This window comes from Merops nubicus, unplaced genomic scaffold, assembly GCF_000691845.1.
Source record: "Merops nubicus isolate BGI_N331 unplaced genomic scaffold, ASM69184v1 scaffold12838, whole genome shotgun sequence".
NCBI lineage: Eukaryota > Metazoa > Chordata > Aves > Coraciiformes > Meropidae > Merops > Merops nubicus.
Window position 1 is genome coordinate 33,761 of NW_008625263.1, and position 25,236 is coordinate 58,996.

A 25,236-nucleotide genomic window follows, 5' to 3' on the forward strand; every position below is an offset into this window, starting at 1 on the left:
AATAATTTTTATAAACTATGAATGTTTTTAAAAGGAACTTTCAGGAAATAAATAAAAAAAAAAGGCATGTCATGTATCTGTTGTGAACTGTTAAAGAAAAATGTGCCATCAAAAAACTTTGTGAACTGAGCATATACTTTAGGAGTTCAAAACCAGTTTAATCATTTTGATTGCATTTTTGTTCAAGTTGAATATAAAATTTTTGAAACTGCAGGTGGGTGGGAGAGGTTCAGGGCATGTGACAGTTTTCATCTAATTTCCAAAAGGGTTGACTAGGATTTTACAGGCACAAGCTAATAAAATTCATAAAGACTACTTGTTAACATATTTTAAATCAACTTCTGCCACAAAGCCCTTGGAGATTGCCTGGGTGACACCGCTCTAGGGCTCTCTGTTAGCATACCAGAAGGAAAGGTGGCAGGAGCTCAGTGCAGGACTAGCTTTGCTGTCTGCCTTGGCACATCAGAAGACAGCTGACAAATTTGCCATTTCTTTCTAAGCAGGTGTGAAAGTAAAGAGCTCGATGTTGAAATAAGGAACCTGATAGAGAAGAATAACACTTCCCAGTCATGTGAGGACCCCGAACCTATTGCCCAAGAGAGTCCAAACCGTCAGAGAACATTGTGTTCCTCTAAGGTAAATGCAGCCTGTTTTTGCAATGTTTGTTTGCCAGGAAAGAACTTTCAGGGGATGTTCCGTGGGTGACTTGATTATGCATGCAACTTTTTGATTTCTGAAATGATGCAATGAACTTGCTACACTTTTTTTTTTTTTTTCTTTTAAAACTGATTGAGAAGGCATTTTATAGTGCTTTAAAAGGTCCAAAGTGCCACCTTCCATAGCCCGATGTGCCTTGTGGATAACACAGGTCCACAAAGCTCTACACCCTAGGAGCACTGACATTTCTTTAGGCTGTTGTGTTTAGTAGTTCTGATTTAACTAATGATGAGCAGAGCTATACAGACAAAGATCTTAGGGAGTGTCAGAAAGGTTTTTAGATAAATAGGAAGAAAGATGATGACTCAAACCCATACTTCTGTGGTATTACAGACAGAAAATTGTAAGCCACCTGCCAAGATGGTTGCCTTTGCTTGCAGCGAAGCGGCGGTTAACAAGCATGACAGAAACTTGTTCTAGGTTTCCCTCTCAGTTTCCCTTCTCTCCCCTAAATTAATGAACTCCTTCTTGTCATGCAGTAGGAGGATGAAAGGAAATCCCTGTTTTCTGCAAACCGAGAAAGGGGGAGTGAGGGATGTGGAGGAGAGGAGTGGTTAAACTACAAATGTCATCTACCTGCAAGGGATGACACACATACCTACCAGCCTGTGTGTCTCCCTTGTGGGGCAGGAAATATCTGAAGGCTGCTCCCTGAGGGGTGATGCAGGAAATTGATGAGGAGGTAAAGGAGAGATGACTCTCTTCTATGAAATCTGAAATTACGCATAGCTTCTTTCACATGTGAACTGCAATCTCCAAAATGACTCATGACCTCGGGGCACAAAGCTGAGCTGAGCCTCAGGAGATGCCCCAGGGTCAGACTAGTGGGATTAGAAACAGTGAGAGAGAAGCCACAGTGAGGAATGGGGATTCCCAGCCCCAGGGGAGGAGTGAGCACAGTGAAACAGAAGTCAGTGCAGAATCAAATAGCGTTGAGCTATGAAATTATAGGGCAGAACAGCAAGCCACAAATGGTCTGTGGAAACACTTGGTTGCCCATGTTAGCTTCTCTCCAACAAGTGGAGATCTAGGAAAGGATTTAGAGGCTGTGGGGAGGAAAAAGAAAGGATGTGGTCGCCTCAACCGTTTCTGTGCTTCAGCACTTCACATGGATTGCCATGGCAGTATTTCATCTGTAGTGCTTTTATGCTTTTTTGCATTTATAGCACTTGTTTGCCTATGAAAGTGGTGTGTGTGATTTTCATAGCTTAAAGGAGGAAGGTTTATGATATTTTTGCACTAGAAACATACTGGATATTTTTAATTAATATGTTTGAGGTTGAACAGTTTTTCACTTGGCTGGTTATTGACTTGGACTTCCAGTGAGTGACAGCTTGACAGCCGTGACGAGAAACTCCAACCTCGGTATAAGATGCTAGGAGTACATGTATCAGATTGTGTCTTTTAGAAAAAGAGGTAATATTTTTAACAAACCACATATACTTTCAGTTATGAAGGTTATAAAATAATATTTTAAAGGAACTGAAGAGAAAATGTCATTTTGTGAAATTTAATGCTGCTACAGGCTTAAAATGAGAGGAAAAATGAATATTTGGGAATTAGGAAACAAATTAATAAAGAAAAAAAAGTGTGCAGTTCTATGTAGTGTTGGTCATTCATCAAGAAGTTGTTTGTCAGAGCCAGCAAGTAATTTTTATTCTGTAACTTTTTTTCTGGAGTGAAGAGTATAAATTACATGCTGCAAAATGGTATTTCTTCTGAGCTTCAATTGCTTTCAAGATTATTATCTGGAAATGTCTGTAAACAAATTTCCTTTTTCACCAGGATTTTTTTCTATAAAAATATATAATATTATTGTGGTTTTAAAGGCAAATATTTGAGAGAGAGGAAGTGTAGGTCTGCAGAATGAAGTAATTCTCAGCACATCCTTCAGCCTGTGATTTTTTTATCTGCAGTACTTCAGTTGCAGCTTGTCCTGATGCTATGTTCCCTGCTCTGGGAGTGGGAAAAGGGAGGAGATTACAGAGAAACATCCTCACAGGCAGGTCAGAGTAGTTGGAGTCTTTTGTTGTACTCAGGTCCCTGACACTCACATATGGTTCACTAGTCTAATATAAGGGACTCGAGTGCCTGTATCCCTATATGTAGTTTGCCTCAGTGAGCAACCTGTCTGGGTTTTTTAAGTGTTAAACTGAAATGAGAGGGAAGACATTAGTGTAGAATCATTATTTTACACTGATTGAAGCTCTTCTCAGTTAAATGAAACATTTACTCTTGCTAGAGCCATTGACCAAAAAAGGGAGGCAAACGATGAAATTGTTTACAGACTGAAACAATTGATAATTTCTAATTCACATCTGCATGTCCATTTCCCCTGTGTTCTGTGACGTTTGTTGCTGTGGTGTGCACAAGATATGTGAACAAGGAGGACTGTGAGCTCCAGTCCTACAGAGGCCGTAGCCTGTCCTCAAGATGTGACTAAGGAAGGAAAGGGTTCTTTCTTCTTCAGAGGGAGGAAAATGAAGGCCAAAAGGATCAAGCAACTTGCTATTTTAATAGAAGAAATCAAAGAAATGTATGTTTTACCACGGGGGGGAAAAAAAGCAATTTCCTGCTTTTCAACATTTGACTGGAACAGGCTAGTCTAAAATATAAATGCATCAAAATACAAATATCACTAAAAAGTACTCATGCAGAGTGTTTTCAGTATGTTTAGGGCTTCATCAAGTTTTTACACCCTTGAAGGTTGTTTTCCGGGGGAAGTGAGGGTGCATAAAAGTGCCAAGTAGGAAGGGAACAGTAGTAACTAAAAGAAGTGTGTCAGCATGAAGTAAAATTGATAGTGATAAACTCAAAACACCTAAACAATAAACTTTCAAGCACCTCACCTGTTTGAGGTGTGACATGAGAAAGAAAATATTTTAATTTAAGGGCTATATGTACTTGCAATAATGTTGCAAATGTTGTAAAATTCAAAATAGTCTCTTTGCCACAGTTACAAATTACCACCCAGTTGTTGTTCCATGAAACTGGGGCTTTCATCACCCAGCTTGAGTTTGCAAATGTTTAGGTATGTGAGTGGCCTTGTCCTCCCGGTCAGCCTCACTGGTGAAGCTGGAAAACAGTGGATAAAGGAAATCCAGAAACAGAAGCCTGTGCTGTGGTTTACTTATTCTGAAACCACATCTTGCTCTAATTTTATCTCGTTCACAGGTACTAAGGCACACATTTGTATCTGCACATTTTTTTTCCTGTCAGAGTGAGTACCTCACCAAACAGCATAAAAGGTTGAGGCTGACATACTTAATGGAGGGAAAATCCCTTTCTAGTGCACTTCTCTGGGTGAAGCACGTGGACCAGGTTTAGGCAGGAAAAGGTACATTTTTATTCTGATTTAAGAGATGATTTTACCGTTCAACTGAATTATCTCAGTTTTTGCCATTTCACCATGTGCACCAGAATAGAGAATTGTTATAGATACTGTACCAAGCACTGCTGGCATAATAACAGCTTCAGGAATAAGGCCAAAAGAAAGTTCAACCAAAATGTAAGGGAACAGAAGGCTACCCAGAAGCCACTAATTTTAACCCAAGAAATCTTCAAGTAAATGTAGTTTCCACAGTTCTGCAACCAAACAGTGCAATCAATCAATCAATCAATTAATAAATGAAAACAACCAGAACCCAACAAAGCTCACAGCAGGTGCCTCATTGGCTAGGAAGGAGAAAAAAACAGGATGATTTTACCATTTTGTCATCATCAAGGAAAGATTCACTTTTACTTGAATCAAGCATTTAATGGTTCTTGGTTTCGCTGCAGTTACTGAACAGACGGAATTTTTAGAAGTGACGAGTGGCTTTCATTATCTTAACTTGTGAGTGCCTATTTTGTAATACTCTAACAGAAGCCTTTCCCAGAAGAAAGATCCAGCACTCTGAAAATGAGAACTTTCATCTTCTTGTGGTGCTCATGGTTGTGCGAGGATTCAGTGTTGGCCACAGCTTCAAGGCTTTGATTTTTCTTCCATTGCAAGCTCCCCAGAGATGACTAGGAGTCTTTTACAGTCAGAAAGGTCAGGTCTTCCTAGAATACAAACTAAAATAGTTCTTATTTTTAAACAGGGGGAAAACCCCCCGAACCAAACTATCTCAAAGTTGGTACTAAGAAATTAACAGAATATCATAAAATAGGATGGAAACTAATACAAGGCTTCTAAGCAGTTCAGCCCACTCTGTCCTTGCAGGTGGAGTCACTTGCTGTCATTTGTGAGTTATCTCGGTGACTTTCTGAGGGGCAGCAAAACCTGCCTGGTCCCATTTGCTTCCTGGGAAGTTTTTTCCATACCTGGTAGCTGACTGGCTTATTCCTGTTCCTCAAAGCAGTCTCTTTACAGGGGCTTCTGGCCTCTACCTCCCTGCCAGGCATTAAAAAATCCAAAGTATCTGAAACTTTCTTCCCTGAGTGTGCTCAAAACACAAAACAAAACAACAGCAACAGATAAAAACAACCCAACAATTGCTACAAAAGAAGATGTTTCCCCCTTCACTCCAGTCTTTAGAGTAATACTAGACAGCTGTGAACAAAAATAGAAGATGAATTATATACCATCTGTCATAGCAATCAAAGCTGCCTGATGAGTTTTTAAAAATATGTGGCTAATTGTCTTCTGCCACCAGGGAGAAAAGAGTGTCAAGAGTGGGAGAAAATTAGGTAAAGGTATCACTAAGAATTCATGATGATTAGGGTAATTTACATGCTTTAACAGGATTCACAGACATTACATAAGGTTTAAGAATATTAGTCAAACTTGCAAGTGGAGGTTGGCTCACTGTAGTATTTTCTTAATATGTTTAATCACGTTTTGATCAGTCATTCTAGTAGATAGAGGTAGTTAAAGCTGAGGAACAGAAGGGCTCATGTGTACATTAGTAGAAGAGAAATTACCAACCACACTTCTAGAAGGAACCAGATCTGATCAGCTCTCCAAAGACAGGGGGTGATCATTCTTGCTATGTTAGCTTCATTTCCTTAAGCTGACAATCTTGTTCATCTGGGGAGCACACACTGCTCCATTTCTTTCCTTTACTTTCCATGTTTATGTGAACTATGCTCAAATGTAAAGAGAAGTTTATTTATATTCAGTGGTGGCTGATGCTACAACTCCACATCACAGCCCAGCAGCAGGAGTAATGATGTTTTGTTTCTTTGTTTGGGATGGTTAGAAGGAGCATGTGAAGAAAGTGACTTTCTGGAAAGAGATTTGAAGGACAAGTGAGGGAGGAGAAAGAGATGAAAAGAGAATGTAAATTGCTTAGGCTCTTGCCTCTAAAATCTGTGATGGACCCTAGCTTGATAAAGGTCTGTAGGTCTGTGTATTTTAGGGAGGCTTTAAAAAAGTAACACAGTCCACTGCAGACTGTGATGGAGTTTTACATGTGTTTATGGAAGAGTCAGAAGCAGTAATATGTAAGAGGTTGCCAAGTTTGTATTTCTCCACTCAGAGACTATTCCCTGCAGTCTGCTTTATCTGATTTTTTTTTTTAATATAACCAGTAAATGCTATGACACAGACTGACTTGTTCATTTAAAGAGGAAGAGATGAAATAATCAAGGAAATTAAGGTTCATGGAAGCAGTAGATTTGGCTTTATAAAACCAGCTTGTCTTGCCTGTTACATCACATTTAGCAAGTATTGATTTGCATGTTAACAGCTAAAGCAGGTATGGTTTCACCACAGTAAAATCTGATTTTCAGTTGTGTGTGATGAAAGTGTGGGTAGATTTTCCCCACGAGCCCTTTGCTGTGGTGCTACAGACAGTGCTGATCTGCATGGCAGTGTCCAGCGTGTGCACAGCCAGGGTGCTGCCCACATCTGAGGTGCCAGTTCAGCCATGGCTGCAGGAGGGGCTCAGGCAGCTGCTGGGGGCTGCACACCTTGGCTAGCATCAGTGGACATCCTACTAGCACAGTGCACAGCTGACATTCCCACATTTCTCCTGGGTATCTTCTCTGCTTTTCTGCAGATGTTTACCAAACAGTGCAGCACCTAGCAAACGCACACTGCCTTGCCCTTGGACAATACTGCTGAGTCTGTGTTTTCAGCTTTTTGGAAGTTTGCTTGGATCTGTAAATATTATTTTAGGTTTGTGACTGCATTTACACTCTGGTCTTCAGCCAGAATTCTCTCAGCAATTTAAAATGACATATTTGATTCAATAGCTTCAAACCAAGTATAAATGCCTTAAAAATATGTTTTGTTTTTTTTTTAACTTAAATGTAATAGTTGTCAAAAAGAGTCTGTCTTTCAAGGATTTTTATATATCTCAGATATCTGAAATACTGTTGTACAAGCAAGTTGTTCTTCATTGTGTAGCAATAGACTGATAAACCGATGTGGTGTCTTTATATCTGCAATACCAAAGAAACTGAATGTTGTCATCTCCTCGTCTTTCTTTTCAGTGCTATTATTTGTTTCCACAGAGAGAGAAAGCAACTTTGCTTCAACCTCTCCCAGCTTTTGCTAGAGAATACCACCACCTCTGAAGATCCTGAACTTTTGTTAGACATACTCTTTTCTTTCCAATACCCCATACTATTCTTACATGACAATTGGTACAAAAAAGTGCTTGTGAGGGAAAGACCAAGATTCTGTAATCTTAGGTGAAAGATTTGCCTGGTAAATGAGGCTGGTGTAAACTACATGAATGGACCGTCCCAAACTGCATGCAAAGACCAGCTATTTCCACAAAGAGCAAAACTTGACCCAAAACTCTTAATTCACAGCCCTTGTGTGGGAAAGGACAACGGCTGTTGCTGGTCCGTCACTGTGGTAGGCTCCCAGTGAGTGAAATTGATCAAACATGCAGGTCATTTTGGCACAAAAAGGGGGAGAAGTGGAGATGCTGTTGGTGTTCTAGTGTCTGCTCTTCCAGGAGCTTCACCTTTGGAAGTGAAAAGGAAGTGTTACAATGAGATAATTCCCTATAAATGATATCTTTGCATCTCTGCTCCAAGAGAGAATCATTCACTTTAAGTAGTCATTAAGATGGTCATTAGGATATCAAGAATAAAGGACTGAAAAAAAGGACAGAAAACTGTTTAGAACTAAATAACAGGAACAGCTGTGTGCTCTCTAGGGTCTTAGCCTCATCCTCTCTTCAAAGTAATTTGAACACTAATATCTTTAAAGTGGGAGCTGTGATTCCTGGGTAGGGCTGTGCCCTGGGTTTGCTCTTCTGTCCCTGCTGCAGGGTGCTATGACCGCCTGGTGCCTCACATAGCATATTGCAGTGTGCCAGTGTGAGGAGATCCAAAACTGGGCCTGCCAAAACCCCAGGCCAGGCCATAAAATGCACCTGTTTAACCTGAGCTTTGTCCCAAAGCTTCGCTTCTGCTGAGGTGGGGATAGGACTGCTGAGCTGGCATCAGGGAAAGTGTCTGTGCTTAATGATCATTGCCCTCAAGAGCTGAAGTGCCATGTGGAAGTGTTCTGTTTGTATTTTTATGAATCAGATGCACAGTGCTTGTACTTTATAGAGAAGAGACAGTTTCCAGGAGTTTATAACCTATAGGACTATAGCAGGCCAGTGCAAGGTAGCTGTGAGAAGGTGATGGAAAACTGCTTTTCATGTCACTTGTGTCTAGCTACAGGATCCTCTCCTTCAGCAGCTGATTCTTAACTCTTCATGTGCCCTAACTGTAGTACTGTCAGAACTCAAAATGTTGCAGTGACAGCCTGCTGGTGGATGCTGTAGATGCAGCTGTGACTGACAGACTGAGTGGAAGGAGACATCATCATTCCCTGATCTGACACCTAACATCTGGATGAGCTTTAGCACAGAGTTGGTCTGTTCCCCATTGTGTCGAATAGGGTTATTTTCTTCAGCAAAGAGCTTTGAAGTTGTCAGGTGTAAGCTTTGATTTGACATAAACTTTTAATATTACTGTAATACTCAGTCTCATTTTTAAAATGTGTGGTGCTTCCTCTTCCTTCTTCACGCTGGGGATTTTATGGTTTAACTATTACTATGTTCTGTCAGGTAGCACAGTGTATTTATTAATTTTAGAAGCTGGCCTTCCCACATGTCCAATTCTGTGAGGATGGCCTGTTTCACTCAGCCTTGCTTTGGTGGTGCAGAGGTTTACTTTGTTTCATTACCTGACATTATTGCCTCATATTTCTTATGATAGATTATTCACTATAGGTATGTCAAGAAATTGTGGAAATTGCTGCTTTGTTATCAGCCAGTGGTTCATCCTCCTGTAAACCAACCCTGTACCTGAGAAGGATGTGCTCAAGGACTGGTTTTGGTATAGGTACAGATGGAATTCTTTTAGGTTTTGATGGGTCGGGTGATTCCTATGAAGAATCTAAAATGTCTTTATTGAAATAACCTTGTTTTTTAATTTCTGTCTTTATACTCCATGAGTTTTCCGAAAACCAGGAAAAAAGCCAAAAGAACATTAGGGTAGGGAGGATATATTTCATATGCAAATATGATAAAATAGTAGCTTGCTTCCAAATTAAGGTTTGCATCTTGCAAAAAAAGGAGTTGATTAGTCACTCAAAACCAGACATCTGGAATGTGCCTGTTATGTTCCACCATTTCACAGGATTACTGTATTTTGTCTAAACCCCTTTTTTTGTAAATTGAAACAACTCCCACAGATTTCTATTACTTGATGTTGAATTTAACAGGCTAGTTTCCGTTCCATTCCTTGAAAAGGGAATAAGGTACCTCTGCCCCCATCGAGATGCCTCAGACCCAGGAACCTTTCCACAAGAAAGAAAGTATTTTTTCTGTTATGCCTCTGTCTCAAACTGATCATTATTCAGAATTCCAAGACTGAAGACAACAATAATTTGCACTTCTCTATTTCATCTTGACTTTGTATGTGAAGTCTGAGGAAGCCTTTTCTTTGTTAGTCTTTCCTGTAATTGTTAGGGTTAACCTCTTTTTTCAAATGGGGAACTAAGACACAAGTTTGAAGTGTTTGATACCTTGAGTACTCAAGCGAAGACCTGAGTATCTTGAAGCTAGATCCATGCTTAGATAAGTACTAGAACTACAAGTATGATGTCCTTGGGAGAAGAGTAACAGCACTTGTTCTTCATTTTTGTGCAGCTTTTCTTCAGGGAAAGTAAATGAGTTTTCCAATTATGGGTTTCCCCTAAACATCTTGGAGCTTGCGTGTGCTCTTCCCCATAGCAGTTAACAGACTTTGCTGTTACTCCTTTCTAAGCATGACTCACTAATTTTTCTATCATGATCGTTCACACTGTCTTAGTGTCACTTAATACTTGTCATACTTATGTAAGTCCTTTTTTTACAACCAGAAGCAGGGATAGAAAACCCTGTCCTCTTATTTACTGAAAAAAAACATACCCTTCCTTCCCTTAGCCATGCAACTTCCTCTCTTGGGGTGAACTGACCAGTTGATTGTGATTTACATGCATACCAAGCAGAGTACTGCCTTGCCTGGCATATTAGTCATAGGCAGTGTGCTTCAGCCCTTCTGGGAAGCCCCAGCCAGGAAGGAGGAAAAAGTTAAAATCAAAATTCCACCACTTATTTCTGAACCTTGGCTGCTTCCACAAGCAGCTCTCGTGGATCCTCTGGGTCTTAATGCAATTCTTCTTAATGCAATGCTCCTTTAGCCAATGTGAAATATCTCTTTTGTTCTTCTTCTTCTTCCAAAGGCCCGTAGTGAAACAAATGCTCAAGGCCATCTTGGATGCGGGTGGGCAGGTGTGAGTGACATGGAAGCCCCAGCAGACCTACTAGAAGTAAGTGACTATTCTGGCTGTCTTCTGAAGTTCTCTGATTAACAGGAACAGCTTGAGCTGGTGCAGATATCGCTTTGTAGATGGACAATTACAGGCTTATTTTTGTGCTCCGGTAGATTTGTCTACTGGATTTTATTTGTTGTTATAGTCTACTAGATTTTTTTTTTTAATTTATTATTTTTTGTATTTATTATTGTCTACTAGATTTATGCTGTTTAAGAGTAGAAAGAAATGTTAGAAATATTTTTGGATACAGCATTCTTAGAAAGAAAATCTTCCTGACATTTTTGTTTTCTTTTTCACCTGAAAGTACCTGGTCACTTAAATTTGTTGTTAAACAAGGGGTAGAAAGTGGTTCATTTTAGTGACCCAACAACTTGTATAAGCAGTATTCAGGCCAATTGGTGCCAAGTGGTTAGATTCATAGTATAGATATATAGTGAGTTCTTCCGTTCACTTTAATAGAACTTTTAAGTATGTACTTAACTACATGCCCCAGGCCCCGATTCTGAAAACAAGTCAACCTGTGAATAACTCCATTGACTGACAGGTAGTTACTTCAGATACTTTAAGTTAAAAATGTCATGAACTTCTATAGGAAGATGGCTTAAATTCTGACACGAGTCCAGTGCTCCAAGTTAGAGTTCAGCAAGACTGGCCATGGGACAAATACATGGTAAAGGATTTTTGCCTGTGAAAAGACACAAAGAAGCTTTACATGCACATGGCAGGGTGGATTTATGTGATAATCTTGACTTGAAGAGAGGATGCCAGAAGCATTTGTTTTTGAACATTTCTTTTCTCCAGTCAAGGCACATGTTACTGACCAAAAAGAAGACTGTATCAGCCAGTTCTCTGGAACAGCAGATCCTCTCACTGGAAAAGCAGAGACGAGAGGTAATCTTAAATTTTCCCATAACCTTTCCAGATTATGTCTCTAAGATAGATATTACAGAATCAGTTACATGCCTGGAGCAGGAACTCATTGAACTTGTTACCACTGTTACTTACACTGTTTACACTGCAGTTGTTTTTACCTGCCAGTCCAGCAAGGCCTCTATTTTTCCTGTGGGAATCTCATCCTGTACTCTTGTGAGAGAATTTCTGTTTGGAGACTTTCTGCTTTGCATTTCTTCACAGCCCAAACTGTGCAAGTGCTTAAAATTATGTTTAAACTAGTTCCTATAGTCCTATTTCTCTCTACCAAGCTAGGCAGAGTTATATCCGGAGAACTGTTCCTAAAAACAAATGATGACTTATTGTAATGCAGCTATGCATCTATGGTACAAAGGGTAAAAATTCATAGTGATCCCTCTTGTAAAGGCCAAGAAACCACCATGTGGAGTAGGCAGTGCTCTCGGTCACAGGCAGCAGCAAACTGGAAGCCATTCTTTTGTTGAGCATTCTAAAGAGTGACCTTATATCCTACAAAGAAAAATGCTTCAGAGGGACCTGTTTAGCTTTCTCCAGTAAAATTCAGTCTTGCTGAATTCACTCCTACCACTTAGATGTGTGGTCTTAGCTGGTATTCCCATCTTGCCTGTGTATGTTTGCTCCTTTTAGTGGTACAGAGGGAGGCAAGGGCGACTTGTACCCAGTAGTAATTGGAGTCAATATGAGTCTTCAATTCACTTGTTTGAAGTCAGAGACCTTCTAACTGGAAATATGTCTATGGAACTTAAAGCAAACTAATAAGAAAGTCAGCTTAGTATTTGTACAGCATTGGAAATTATTCACCTGTAGCTTATTTTGTATGTACGTGTTTCCTGACTGTTACTTCCTGAATGTTTATGTCCTTTAACTGAAATACAAAAGCTCTGGCAGATGGGCTGTAAATCTTGCCAGACCTTATACTTGCTTTTTCTGCAATGAACTGGCCAGATAATGAGGAGGTCGCTCATAGCTGGAGGATGAGAACAACTGTCTATTTTTTATTTATTGACAGTGTTCAAATTAGGGTTATTTACTGTGACTTCCTGATAATTTCAGCTGCTGGAGGTGAACAAGCAATGGGATCATCAATTTAGAAGCATGAAACAACTTTATGAAAAACAGGTAACTATGCCAACTAATTCTATTGGAATATCTCTGCCCTGAGAGTTAAGTCTGGGCTTAGACACCAACCATCCATAGCTATAGTAAATATCCTAGGGGGGAAAGGCATTATACTTACTTTGTCCTTAGGTCACAAATGAAAAAAAGCATCATCACATAAAAGTGAAGCTAATGTACCTACAGTCTTTGGTAGGAAAAAATAACAAGAGAAGCAGAGCATCTGGACATGACAATAGAGAGATTCGTGCCCCCCACAAGGTAACAAAAGCGGCTCATACTTGAGAGCACGATTAAGTTCAGGTTAGCCTGCAGTGCCTGGTGTGCTCAGCCACTGATCTGCATCACCATGTATCCGTTGGTGGTTCTCCCATCTGAATGCTGCCTTCTAGAAGCAAAGAGGCTTTTTTTTTTTTTTTTTGCTTTTAAGAAACTGCTCTGTACAAAAGCTCTTCATTTAAAAAAAAAAAAAAGTAAAGAAATACTTTTTATTTCCTTTTCTTTTGCCAAGAACCTGTGGGCATAGCTTTCATTCCTTGTTTGTGGCTGGGGTACAGGCATGGGCTGCCGAGCCAAGCTGACTCCTTACAGTTTTGCCTGGTATTCCAAACCCAAGTCAGTTCATTGACTGACACTTCTCTTTTCCCATTTGCTTCTATGGGAAGGAAGTTTGCAAAGTGACCTCATGTTCTTATCCAAAGATTTCTCTCTAGTTTTCCAGTAAGCTTTACTAAGATCTAGACAATTTCTTTGATGTTTTTCCTTCGCCTAAAAAGAAGAGGAATTTAAATGGATTTTCCTCACTTAATATGGGACCATGTTATGCCTCTGACTAGATTTGGATGTGCACCACTACAGAGGGAGTCCAAACTACAAAAGTAAAAAAAAAAAAAAAGAACATTAAAATGGATAATTCCTTTGAAGGGACAAGACCCATTGTAGTTGTCCCTTGGCAACGAGAGAGTGAGAGACCCAGCTGGGCTAACACCAACAGAGAATTTGTTTGAGATCATGGAGAGTGTCTACTGCAGACAAAGCAGTGTAGCTTGGAGGGGGAGTGGAAGCCAGTGGCTGGGGATTTTACATGCAACCAGATCCACTCCTTTACACTGATCTGCTGAAGAGATGAAAGGATTTGAAGGCACCTTGAGGTGCTGTGCCATTCAGCATCCCTGATCAGCTCACCATGGTCTGTCACTTGCTTTTCAGCTGGCAGAAATGAAAGCAAAACTGGACATGTCAGAGAGGAGAGTCGGTGAGCTGGAGGAAGAGAGACATCGACAGCATCCAGAAGATGGGAGGTTGCGAGCCCTGGGCAGAGAGAGGCAACTGCAGGAAATGGTAGGAAGGTGCACTCTGTTACCTCAGTTGTGCTCAGTGTTGAACTGCTGCCTTGCCTTTCTTTTTTCTGTTTCTCTCCTTGTGAGTGGCAGGGCGTGGGTGTGACAAGACTGTGGTGTTGAGTGCTCTTCAATATTGTACCCAAGGCGGTAGCTGATCTGCTCTCTGATCGGGAGAACTATGTATAGAGAGAGAGTCATTTCAACAGAAGTTGGCGGAGAGCAGGGCATTAGTATGTGTGTGGGAGTAAAGGGCAGATAGATATGAATACTGCAGAGATTTCCTTTCTCCCTGTTCAGTTCGTGGTGAATTTCTTTGTGAACAAAAACGCTACACTGATTTCAAATCAAATAGGAAGGTCATTGCAGATGTCACATGAAGTGTCTGGCAATAAATACTTGAAGGAATTAATTCAGAGACCTACTTTTTTGCTATTGACACTATAGGCTTTTATATATGTGCCAGTTATCTCGGTTCCCCACACGTATTAGCAATATAGTCCGTGCAGTTATTAGGGCTGAAAGTGCTTTGCTGCTCCAGAGCAGTGTTCACCTCACCCTGACAGTGGTTGGGCACCCCTCTCAGGACTCCTGAGACACAGGCTCTTGTGTAGGTGTTCACATCTGAATTTAGATGCCAAAGCTAAATTCCCACCACAATAAAACCCCCAGCCTGAGTGATGGACATACATGTGCCCAACCTATACAAAAAACTGTGTGCCCTGTTTTACAAGCACTGCAAGAGTGATGCTTCCTATTCTCAGTCTTTTTCATAGTATCACACACTTCATAATCTCTTGTAAGAGTTTCTGGATGGTGATCTGGCAGCTGAAGTCAGGCTTCTCTATTTGCTTGATAACATGGAAAAAACCTGAAAACAAGGTGCAATCACATCACTTCCAGGCTCAGATAAGATATAAGTTGGCTGATGCAGGAAAAGCAAAGCAAACGTCTTACTTGCTTATGAATTGCTGTATGCTCTTAGCTAAGCATGTGCTTGTTCTCCAACCCATAGGGTCCTTGACATATTTTAAAGCAAACTATGCCATTGTGTACTTTCTGAATCATTGCATTTATGTGCTCTAAGCATGGATTCAACGTGAGACAATCCATCTTCTTGTTCGTATTACTAAGATTTTACTGCTTGCTCTTTAATATATGATAGCTGTGAAAAACAGCCCTAGCTGTGTTTTTGAAAAGGTAAGGATGAGCAGTACACTCTCCCAGTTTTTCTACAACATACATGAATAATGAAGTAAATCACAATATAATTGAGAAATCTCATGTGGGTACAGGTTAACCTGAATGGTTAGGTTAACCTAATTCAGCCTTAGATCAGTAATTTCTTTACAAATTTACTCAGCCAGTAAGTGCTTCTATTTACTCTGAATTGCTTTACTTTTTGTATGTCATGTAGGGATGCAGGAGAACATTTAGCAGCTTTTCAGAGGCAGCTGCTAAAAGCAGATTTTTGCATGAGCAACAGGATTGTAGCACTCGTGTTCAGCAGCTGTGCCAACTCAAGTTATCCTGTGCTGCCCACGGGGCAGGGTGAAGAAAAGTGATGCCAGGGGATGATTCAGAAAAATGCTTGAAGATATCTTCAGCTCTGAAGCACGTGAGCTTGTTGCTTTAAAGTTCAGCAGATGCGGAAGAGGCCCAAGCTGACATATCTACCAAGATTAGACTTTCAGGGCTTCAGGTTATATTGTATTTCTTGTTGGTTTTACTGTTATTTTCTCTGCAGCAACCAACATCCTTCATACCTACATTTGTTTAAATATACTTTTTTGCGTGTTTGTGTATATGGCTTTTTGCTTGTTTTGTTTTCTTGAAAGGTGACAACTCTTTCAAATATTCTGCTTAACCTCTTGTAGCCATGGAGCTGGGCTGAGATGTGCAGGGCAACTGGCAGAGCAAAGTAAAAACGTGTTTGTTCTCTACTTGCTAGTAGTCCAGCAGCTTGAAAGTACCTTTCAAATTTGTCTACTCAGAGTGGCAGTTTTCTGGGTGCTCTGCTGGGCCATTTAGGAAAACCAGCTGCACCAGACAACCCTAAGACAGATTATATGATTCAGCTATTTTACAGAGGTGTTTTTTTGTTTTGTTTTGTTTTGTTTTGTTTTGTTTTTTAATGCATCTGGAGGTATGGTTCTAACAGAATGATGATGTTGTGAACTTTATCTGTTCCCATGTCCCACAGAGGAAAACGGTTTGGTTTGAAAATTTTTAGGTTTTTTGTTTGTTCTCTCTAGACATGACTGTGTACCCATAGACAAGAATCAAAGACCAACCTAGTCACTGGAAAGTCTAGGTGCCATAATACATAAAATTCAGCATTGAATAAGAAACAATAAGACATAAAAATTCAGATGGTTCAAAAACCTGAATGAATTGGAAATCTTTAGTTATAAGTGGGCATGCTCATGGAGATGTCAGCCTTTGAGAAAAAGTATGTGTGCTAGGAGCTAGGAAAAGAGGATGGCAAAGGTGATGAGAAAGCCTATGTGGGTTTTAGTGTTCTGTTTTTCTTTAATATCTTAAAACGTACAGTTACATGCCAGCTTGAGCTACTTCCTAGGTGAGTTCCTATAGTTAATGGAGAGATACTCTGCTAATTTTGCCCAGGTTTGGAGAAAATGAAATGTTCCAACTAACTAACAACAAAGGAATGAAGTAATTCTTCAGCAATCAGTCTCTTGTGTAGTGGAAAAAGCTTTTGGATTGTGATATTGAGTTCTGGTTTGTCTTCAGTGTTGTATGACACTAGGAATGGCTGGAACTCCACCAGCATTTAGCCCTGGCCTTACGCTCTGAGTACATAAGAGTAATGCGGGTTTGGGATAATCATCTGTATGCTACAGATCTGCTTGGCCTGCCAGCTTTTCTCATGCCTTTGTGCAACTGCAGGCTGTAGAAAGCAGGAATTTAGTCTGGTATGTTTGTCTCTATCTCCTCATATGGTGAGTGGTCAAAACAATTTTCACAGGCTTTATCATATCTGGGTTTTACTAACCATCTGCCTTCCTGTTGGCCTCCATTCTCAGCTGTGTTTGGGACAACAAAAATGCAGCACATCTGCCAGCCAGAAAATATACTGAAAACTGTTCTTGAAAAACGGTTCCATCTGCATTTCAGCAGCACCCTTCTGTATTTTTGCATCCCAGAAAGAAACAAAGGTCCTTAGTGAAGCTCTCCGTGAAGTAAAGGAAGAGAACAGGCTTCTGAAGCAGAAGAATGCCTCAATGACCAGAAGGAAAGAACACTATGAGTGTGAAATAAGTCGTCTCAATAAGGTATGAACAAGAGTCAGCCACTGAAAAGGATCTCTTCCTTCAATTCCATGGTCTCTGTTGTCAAGCAATGACACTACCAGATACCCCTCTTCTCAGTTCTGGGTGAACAGCCTTTCCATGGTAGCAAACTCACAATCACTGTTTGGGAGTTGGGGAAACAAACTAGAACTTACTTCAGCTAATCCCTGTGGATGCTGTTCTTGGCAGGTGGTAGGGCTGCATCATGAAGAGGAAAGTTAAGAGAATCTTTGGCTGCTCCTGTGAAAGCTCTCTGTGTCATATGCAAGGTCTTTCTGTATTCTACACCTCCTTAGAACAAAACAAAAATGGCACAATGGCACTTTCATATGCATCCATTGAAACACTGATTAAAAAAAAAATCCAGACAGTTTAAAAGCTGTTGTTTAACTTGTATTCTCTGTTTCAGAATAATGGCTTCTCTTGACAAGCCGTGCTCCTGTCCTACTATTTATATGCATATCTATCTATCTATCTATTCATTCATATAAGTATTATGTATATGTATGTGTCTTTGAGGAAATTGCCATAAAATAGCTAAATGGGTTTGGTGATGTAAAAGGGGTTTTTTTTTTTTTTTTTTTTTTTTTTTTGTTTCTTTGTTTTTGTTTGTTTGTTTGTTTGTTTTTTTCAAGAGAAAGTAATAGATATAGCTTTGTTCAACTGAAAGATCATAAAAAAATGGCTGTTTTCTAACAATTTTTTATTTCATGGTGAACCACGAACACTTCCTGAGGAAATACACTGCAGTAACCATTGCTGTGTGATTTTAAGTGCTACACAAGCTAAGGAACTGTGATGTGCACAAGTCAAGGCAGAAAGGTTATGTTTTCATATTAAAAAATCTGACAGAGCAAATGATCTCTAGTTCTTTCTGAAATGCATTGACAGGACTTGCTCAAAGCCTCGGTGTAACTTTCAGGGTCTTGCTTGTCAACCAGCTTATTTCGATGTCTTGTTTTGCTGCCGTATGATGTGGTTGGAGCTAAGACAGATGGGCAAATAGACCGTTCTTTTAAATGAAACATCAACGTCATATAACATGCTTTCCCACGAGTAATTTACTGATTTCTTAGGTATTTGTATCCTTCAAATCTCATGTCACGAATGCACGTAAGACTGGAAGACTTTTACCTTAAAAGGAATTAAGCTCCTTCTACTGTGCTCCTGGTGGAAGGCAGTTCAGAACTATAGCCCCTTCTTCCGTTAGATGCTTTCATCAGTTTCAACTGGAACCAATTTATTCTGGCCAGATGATATTAATTTGTTCTTCTGGTAGTAGTGTTGAACAGATCTGCTACGCTCTGTGTGTGAAGCAGATCAGCCCTCTCTGAAAAGCAGAACTATCTTCTAGTGAAAATATGATTGCTCTCAGAGCCACTTGCTCTTTCCCAATAGCTATAGAAAGCAATCCTGTTTTCACTAGGGTGCGATTAAGCTGAGCTGACCCAGCTCTCTTGACCTTTTAAAATACAACTGTCCCTGCTAATATGCATTTCTTTTTCTTCTCAATAATTTTAAACTGCTTAGCTCTCAGTTTATGGAAGGTGCAACTACCTGTTTCTAAGTAGACTGTACTTTTTACTTCTGTATAGTGACCTTTTCACTTTTGGCTTCATCCAGCTTTGATCCAGTCACCCAGAGTACCCAAATACAGAGCCTGATCTGAGCCTACTTTGATGTCTGCACTATGAAAGGGATGTTGCAATGCCATAATGGTTTGCAACACTATATCCCAACTTCATTGGCGTTCCTGTGGTTGTTTGCTTGTTCACCATATAGTTCAAGTGCAAGCCAAATTTCGGACTTATTAAATAACTTCACTGCAGCACCATCTCAATCGTTTTTCAAACACAGTCTAATAAGCTCTAATGTATTTTCCCCGATAAGAAAATCTGTTTTTATGGAGGACATCAGGTCAAAAAGTGCTTTACTTAATCTCATTTCTCAATTATCTTCAGAATTTCCTCCCAAGCCTAAGACAGTCTTGAGGTTAGAATAAGAGGTTTCTAGGTGCAAAGGATAAGACCACTTATCCTTTTCATAGCTTTGAAAACCAAGGTAGTTACTTTTCAGTTACACAACTACATTTTTGATGCTGAAAAACTCAGAAAAACTCTGCGTGCTTGTCTTGCAGTTTTAGATTTTAGTTCTCAGTACTTCTGAATGAATGTTATTTAACACCACATTAAGTTAAGCTCAGTTTAACTTGGTGAGCTGTGAGTGCTTTCTCATTGGCATGTCTTCCTTGTTGTTAACCATCCTGCCACTGGTGCTCTACATTAGCCTCCTTATTGGAAATACTATTTTTAGTTTTGCTTTCCTGGGTAATGCTTTCCTTCTTGGACTCATTTTTATAGTGAAAAAAAATATTTTATAGTTTAATTTCTTTTAACTTTATTAAAACCCCTTTTTCTTCTTTTTTTTTAACTTTAATTTCTTTTGCCAGAAAAATATAAAAAAGTATAAAAATTGATACTTTGATTTCTTTTGCCAACTAAATGAGTCTTGTGATTCTATGGTTGTCAGCAAGAGGGAGACGTATCCCACGTAGGCAGGGGAAGAAGAGAAGGACAGTTCACTCCTCCTTGTCCTCAGCAGTACGCTTGACAAACCACACTCCTGGGAGACGAGCTGGGTGGCAGTCAGCCAGGGAACGTGTCATACACACCGTGGGGCTGTCAGACTTCACTGGCTCCTGCTGCTGCTGGTGGCCCATGCCCAATCTCAGCGCTGATGTGAAACTGGGTTTCATTGTTCATTTAACATTTGTGCAGAACACTACAATGTCACAGCCCAAAGGGGGTAAGCGGTGGCTCAAAGGGGCAAAAGGAGGATTAACCAGTTAGCTATGGGCATCTTCATCCTCCCAGGAGTATGTTCAAACTTATTTATGTATTGACACGGCTCACAAACTTTGGCACTATTATACCCATTTCTGTTCTGCACAATTCTTAGGGACAGCAGCTCTTTAGACAAAAACATTCCCTTTTATCTCGGTGCTCTCCATGGAAAATACTATTTTTAAATTTATTTTTTTTTTAATTAATATTTTGATAAATAATTCTAATCCTTGGGTTACTTTAGATACTGGTTCTTCTGCTTGACCGCTTCCCCCTGTGCCTTTTTCCTCCTTCCTTTATGGCATGAATGGAGTGTGGCTAGCAAGAGAGAGCTGGGAATTGTTAGCAGGAATTCAGCTTTTTAAAATGGATGAAGTTACCTAACTCCACATCTGACATGCGAGACACTGAAAAATACTGAATGGTAATTGTGCTAGACTAAAAAAAAAAAAAAAAAAAAGTGTAGTGTGTGATTATAGACAGAGTGATTTAAAAGTTTTTCCAGTCTGAAGGAGAGGTGTGTAATACTGTCCAACAAAATCTGCAAAGAACTGTGGCAGAATTTGGCTTGAAAATAGAGTTAAGAGCATTCCCACTTGTAGTGTGTGTATTCCTCACTCCCTCTAGTGACCAGCTGCAGGGACTACATAAATTCTTTAACTAGAAGGGTTTACTTTTCCGGTTGAAGAAATTTGTACTATTAGTGAAAAAAACCCCTTTCAGTCAGACTTTTTACTGCAGTCAGTTTTTTTAGGCCATCTTTGATTATTGGTTTTATGTTCTTGGGTTTTTTGTTTGCTTGAATTTGGCCTCAGCTGAGTTTAGACACCCGTCTTTTTTTTCCCAAACATAGAGAAATAGTATTTGTGAATGAGATTTGCAGCTGTGGTTTCCACAGGTGAATGTTTGCTGTAGTTCTAAATAAAATCACAGTCCTCTAAACGACACTGTCTCAAATTCATTGTTGTAGTGTGGGCATTGCTAAAATGTTCACCTAGTATGCATATATGTTATTCATGAGGTTTAAATACAGTGCATTTAACTGAAACAACTTCAAGTGAAGTGCACAAACCTGTGACTCACTCTAATTTGTTTATTTAGAGAGCAAACATTCTAATAAATTAAGAGGATTTAAAAAAAAAAAAACGTGGTGAATCTGTGTTTAGTAATTTAGCTGTTTGACACTGTAGGCCCTTCTGGATGCATTGAAAAAGCAGCACTCACCTGTTCTTGGGACTCCTTCAGAGAAAGGTGACAGGAACAGCCTTGAGGACATGAGAACCCAACTTGAAGTTCTCAGACAGCAGGTAAGAACTGCTAGAAGTAAGCCTGGGTGGATTTCCTACAGCATAATTTTGCACTCTCTCCGAAGAACTGTGGCTGGGAGACTTTCTGTGTAGAGCTTTTGAAAGGAAGAACCAGTTTAGCTGTAGCCCATTCAGATGGTGTTTTATAAGATGCTGTCATCACATCAGTGTCCACAAAGTGAAACGGAGTTCTTGCAAAGTACTGGAGCAAGGACATGTGTAGGACTTGAAGCAGCAGAATGGCTCTCTTCACTCTTGGAGATGACCTGCCAGATCTCTGCTAGGGGCTGGATTTCATCCAGAAGGAATGCTAAACTTCATGGGTTGTGTGATATTTTCCCTTTTTTCTTAAAAGCTGAAAGTTTAATGAATTACCTAAGAATCCCAGTCTTGGAAAACTAGTGCAATTTTTCAAAGTGTGAGGCAAAACATTTGCATCCATAACCTGCATACCAATCACTATAGAGAAGTGTAATTTTTTTTTTCATCTTTGTTCTGAGCAATTCAAGTGCTCTGTGCATTCTTTTTCTTTCCATATGAAAGAATCTGTTTAAAAACATGATACTTTTCAGATAACTTTACATTTTGGGTCTGTCATCCTGGACAGTGTTAGGGTTAACATTATTGACACAAATGGATGTGATCAGAATGGGAATTTTATTCAATGGGAATAAAATACTTGTTTCTGTCACGTTTGACAGCAGAGCCAGATTTTGCTCTCTAATGTAATGCTTGCCACATGCTGGAGAATAAAATCCTCCACTTGATTGTACAGTAATGAGTTATTTCATTCTACACAATAAAATAGAATAAACCAATTTTTTTTTCAGAATTCTCATGGGGTATCCATTTTATGAATGTCTTTTTCTAGTTATATAAATCAGTACAGTCAGTCCAGACTTCCTCCTGCACAAAATGGAGCAGAAGACTTTAACTGTAGGGAGGAAGGACTCTTGGGACAAACACCGACGTGACAGAGTCTCACCAGAGCTTGGCTGTCATCAGCTCATCCCTGGCTATGACAGAAAAGATGAAGGCTTTCATTCCTTAGGAGATGTCCCACTCTTCCTCAGGGCAATAGAATATAAGGCAAAAACTGGGACAAAGTGGTTCCCTTGAAGCCTCAGCAAATGGTATGAGCTGGGGAGGAGGAGGGAGGTGAGACAACAGAGAGGGAATTGGGAGAGAAGAAATGAGGAAATACTAAGGAGAGAAAAATGTGTGGATGGAGAGGGATACAAGAGATCTAGATTTCTGTGACAGCTTTGCCTCTGCCTCAGAGGGTCAGGGGCATGCATGGCTCCTCCAGGCACAGGCTGTGGAGCTGTGTCCCCATGCAACCACCCAGAAAGTCTTTGTTCCTTTTACACAGGAAGGGGATTATATCCAGTGGGGGACCGTTGGGTCTGAAAAAACCTTGCAAAAATTAGCTGCAATAAGCAAGTTGTGAAAATAATTTATAGAGCCCTGTGTTGACTTCTTTCTTCCCCTAAGCTATTAACATTTCTTTAGTACTCATGTGCAGTCGTAGTGCTGCTGCCAGCAGAAGGAAAACTGCGTCTGTACAACTGGCAAGGCATGAGCCACAGCAAGCAAGTTCTCTGGAAACAGACTGTCAGCAGGCTGTAGTGACCATCCAAGAGGATGTGAAAGGACTTCTGAAAGTTCTGGTGGTGCTTCCCACCCCAAGGGCTTTTTGCGGCTATTTGTCAGTAGAAGTGCCACAACCTCCAGCTTCTTACCAGCTGGATGACTGCCTCTTAGGTGAAGAATTAAGCCAGTCTTCTTAACACCAGCTAATTGACAGATTTGTGTTTAGCTTCTGAATCTGTGCGTTTGCTGCCTGTGCCTGGGGTGGTCAGATTTTCTTTAATGGCTTGAAGCACTATGATTCCTGGTAATGTAAACAGAGTGAAGCCTTTGCATCCTTTCACTATTTTAAAGGCAGCTTATCTTCTAGGAACAGGGTCAAACCTTTGCAGGTCCACTTGGAATTGTGTAGATAGCATTCCTCTCTGCTTCTACACTCTGGCATGTAGGTTCTTTGGGATGCAGTTTGGGAGGATGAATTAGACAGCCTGTATTGCAGACAAAAGCTACATGGGGCAATTATTTTTTCCACAAACAATTTCTAACATCTGGGTCACAATAGCCTCCTGCAGGTTTGGTTTTTTTTCCACAGTGCTCCAGCCAAGGTCTAAATTCCTTGACAGTCTGGACTTGTTCAGGTCTTCTGATCACTAATATGTGACCATGGCTTTAAATATTATCATTTATTCTGCATGGATTAGTCCTTTGGGCCACACCTTGGTGAAACAGCGAGTGCAGTGGTTAAGGTAAAGCCACAGACAACTACAAAAAAAACAAAGCAGGCTCAAGGCCAAGGCTATTCAGTGGGCAGGATGATATTTGCTGTTAGTGGTTTACCATTAGGCTGGATAAAGGGATGATGCTCTGTCAGACTGTGACAGAAGCCAGTTTTTGGTGCTGTGCCAACACCTTCCATCTCAATGGATGCAAACTCCTTGCAACTGAGATACAAGAGAAAGTTAAAAAGGCTCATAATTGAAGAGAAAACTGGGAAAAAATGTTGGTTAAATGTTTATCTGGCTACTGTTTATCCTTTGGAAAGATTGATGTCTTTACTATTTGCTATCTTTTTGATAACATTGAAAAATGATATCCACCAGTCAGCCTTTTAAATTATAAGGATCTATGAATACTGAAGCTATGGACTGTTTTGATTGATGGGTGCCATTGGAGAACACCCATTGCTTGCCATTCTGTCATAAAAGGAGAGGGGAACGTTTGGTTGCAGGATTGTAAAGAGGAGGCATCCCATTGGAATGCACAAGGCTGCTTGGTCACTGTTTACAAAAGAACCAAACAATAAAGTGGATGAAAACTTCTGTTGTGGCTCTGCTGCAATTCAGATACTTGATCATAATGTTTGCAGGTACAGATATATGAAGAAGACTTCAGAAAGGAGAGATCTGACAGAGAAAGACTTAATGGGGAGAAAGAAGCCTTGCAGAAAGTTAATGAGAGATTACAGTCTCAACTGAATAAACTCAGCTCTCAGGTATGAGTCAAAACAAAGTTCTCATGGCCAGCACATGTGTATTTTATTTTTATTTTCTCACTTTCCACACAACTCAAGGCTTTCTGGCTTCCATTAATTGACATTGGATTTTATATAAGGTCACCACCTGGGATGAAATCATTCTGAAGTAATGCAGTAAGAAGATGAGAAATTATGAGAGGTGACTTCCAAATTAAGTAGATGAAGGGAGTATTTATTGCAAAAACTCTTTAAACAGATCTTAAAATGCAGGGGGGAACCAAAAACAAATCCAGACAACTGTTGATTGTTTCACTGGCACTTGATATAAGAGCTGGAACATCAAACCAACTTTTGAAATAGAAAGCTTCTGTAATTAATCTTGACCTCTGCAGTGGAATTACAGAGTAGTGTTAATATCACTGAGCTAAAAAAAATTGTCTCCTTCCAAATTAACTGAGCAACCACTGCAATAATTTTTTTGTTGCAACATCCTTTTTATCTTTTCACAGTAGTGTCAGTGTTCTTCTCACAGGCATTCAGGAAGCCATAGTAAAATCATAGCATGCAAAACTTTGAGATTTCTCAATCCCTATTTAAAAATTATGAAATTCTGAGGTTTCCTGTCTTGACAAAATTGTGCAATGTTTTAAAAGAATGCCCAGTTACCAAAATGTGATGATTTATTGCTCTCCCCAACATTCTGGTGGAACAGGAACTTCAGTATTGTCTTATTCTTACCCAACCCATGCATCAATACTAGTAGGGTCTTACAATAGTACTTAGGAGTAAGGTGCTGTCGAGTGCCCCTCACTCCCACTGGCTTCAGCAGGGGTGGAGAGCAGGCTGGGCAC

General features: G+C 40.0%; 1 protein-coding gene across 1 annotated transcript in view; it reads left to right on the top strand.

Moving 5' to 3' along the window:
- Window positions 1–503: 503 nt before the first annotated feature.
- The window catches only part of TNIP3 (TNFAIP3 interacting protein 3), a gene marked incomplete at its 5' end in the record, with an annotated part of 37,168 nt that continues 12,435 nt past the window's right edge, over window positions 504–25,236 (top strand). The window contains 8 exon segments of the mRNA XM_008945629.1: window positions 504–636; window positions 10,379–10,465; window positions 11,273–11,362; window positions 12,455–12,520; window positions 13,727–13,858; window positions 17,025–17,153; window positions 21,205–21,321; window positions 24,278–24,420. Coding sequence (XP_008943877.1) covers window positions 504–636; window positions 10,379–10,465; window positions 11,273–11,362; window positions 12,455–12,520; window positions 13,727–13,858; window positions 17,025–17,153; window positions 21,205–21,321; window positions 24,278–24,420 — 897 coding nt within the window.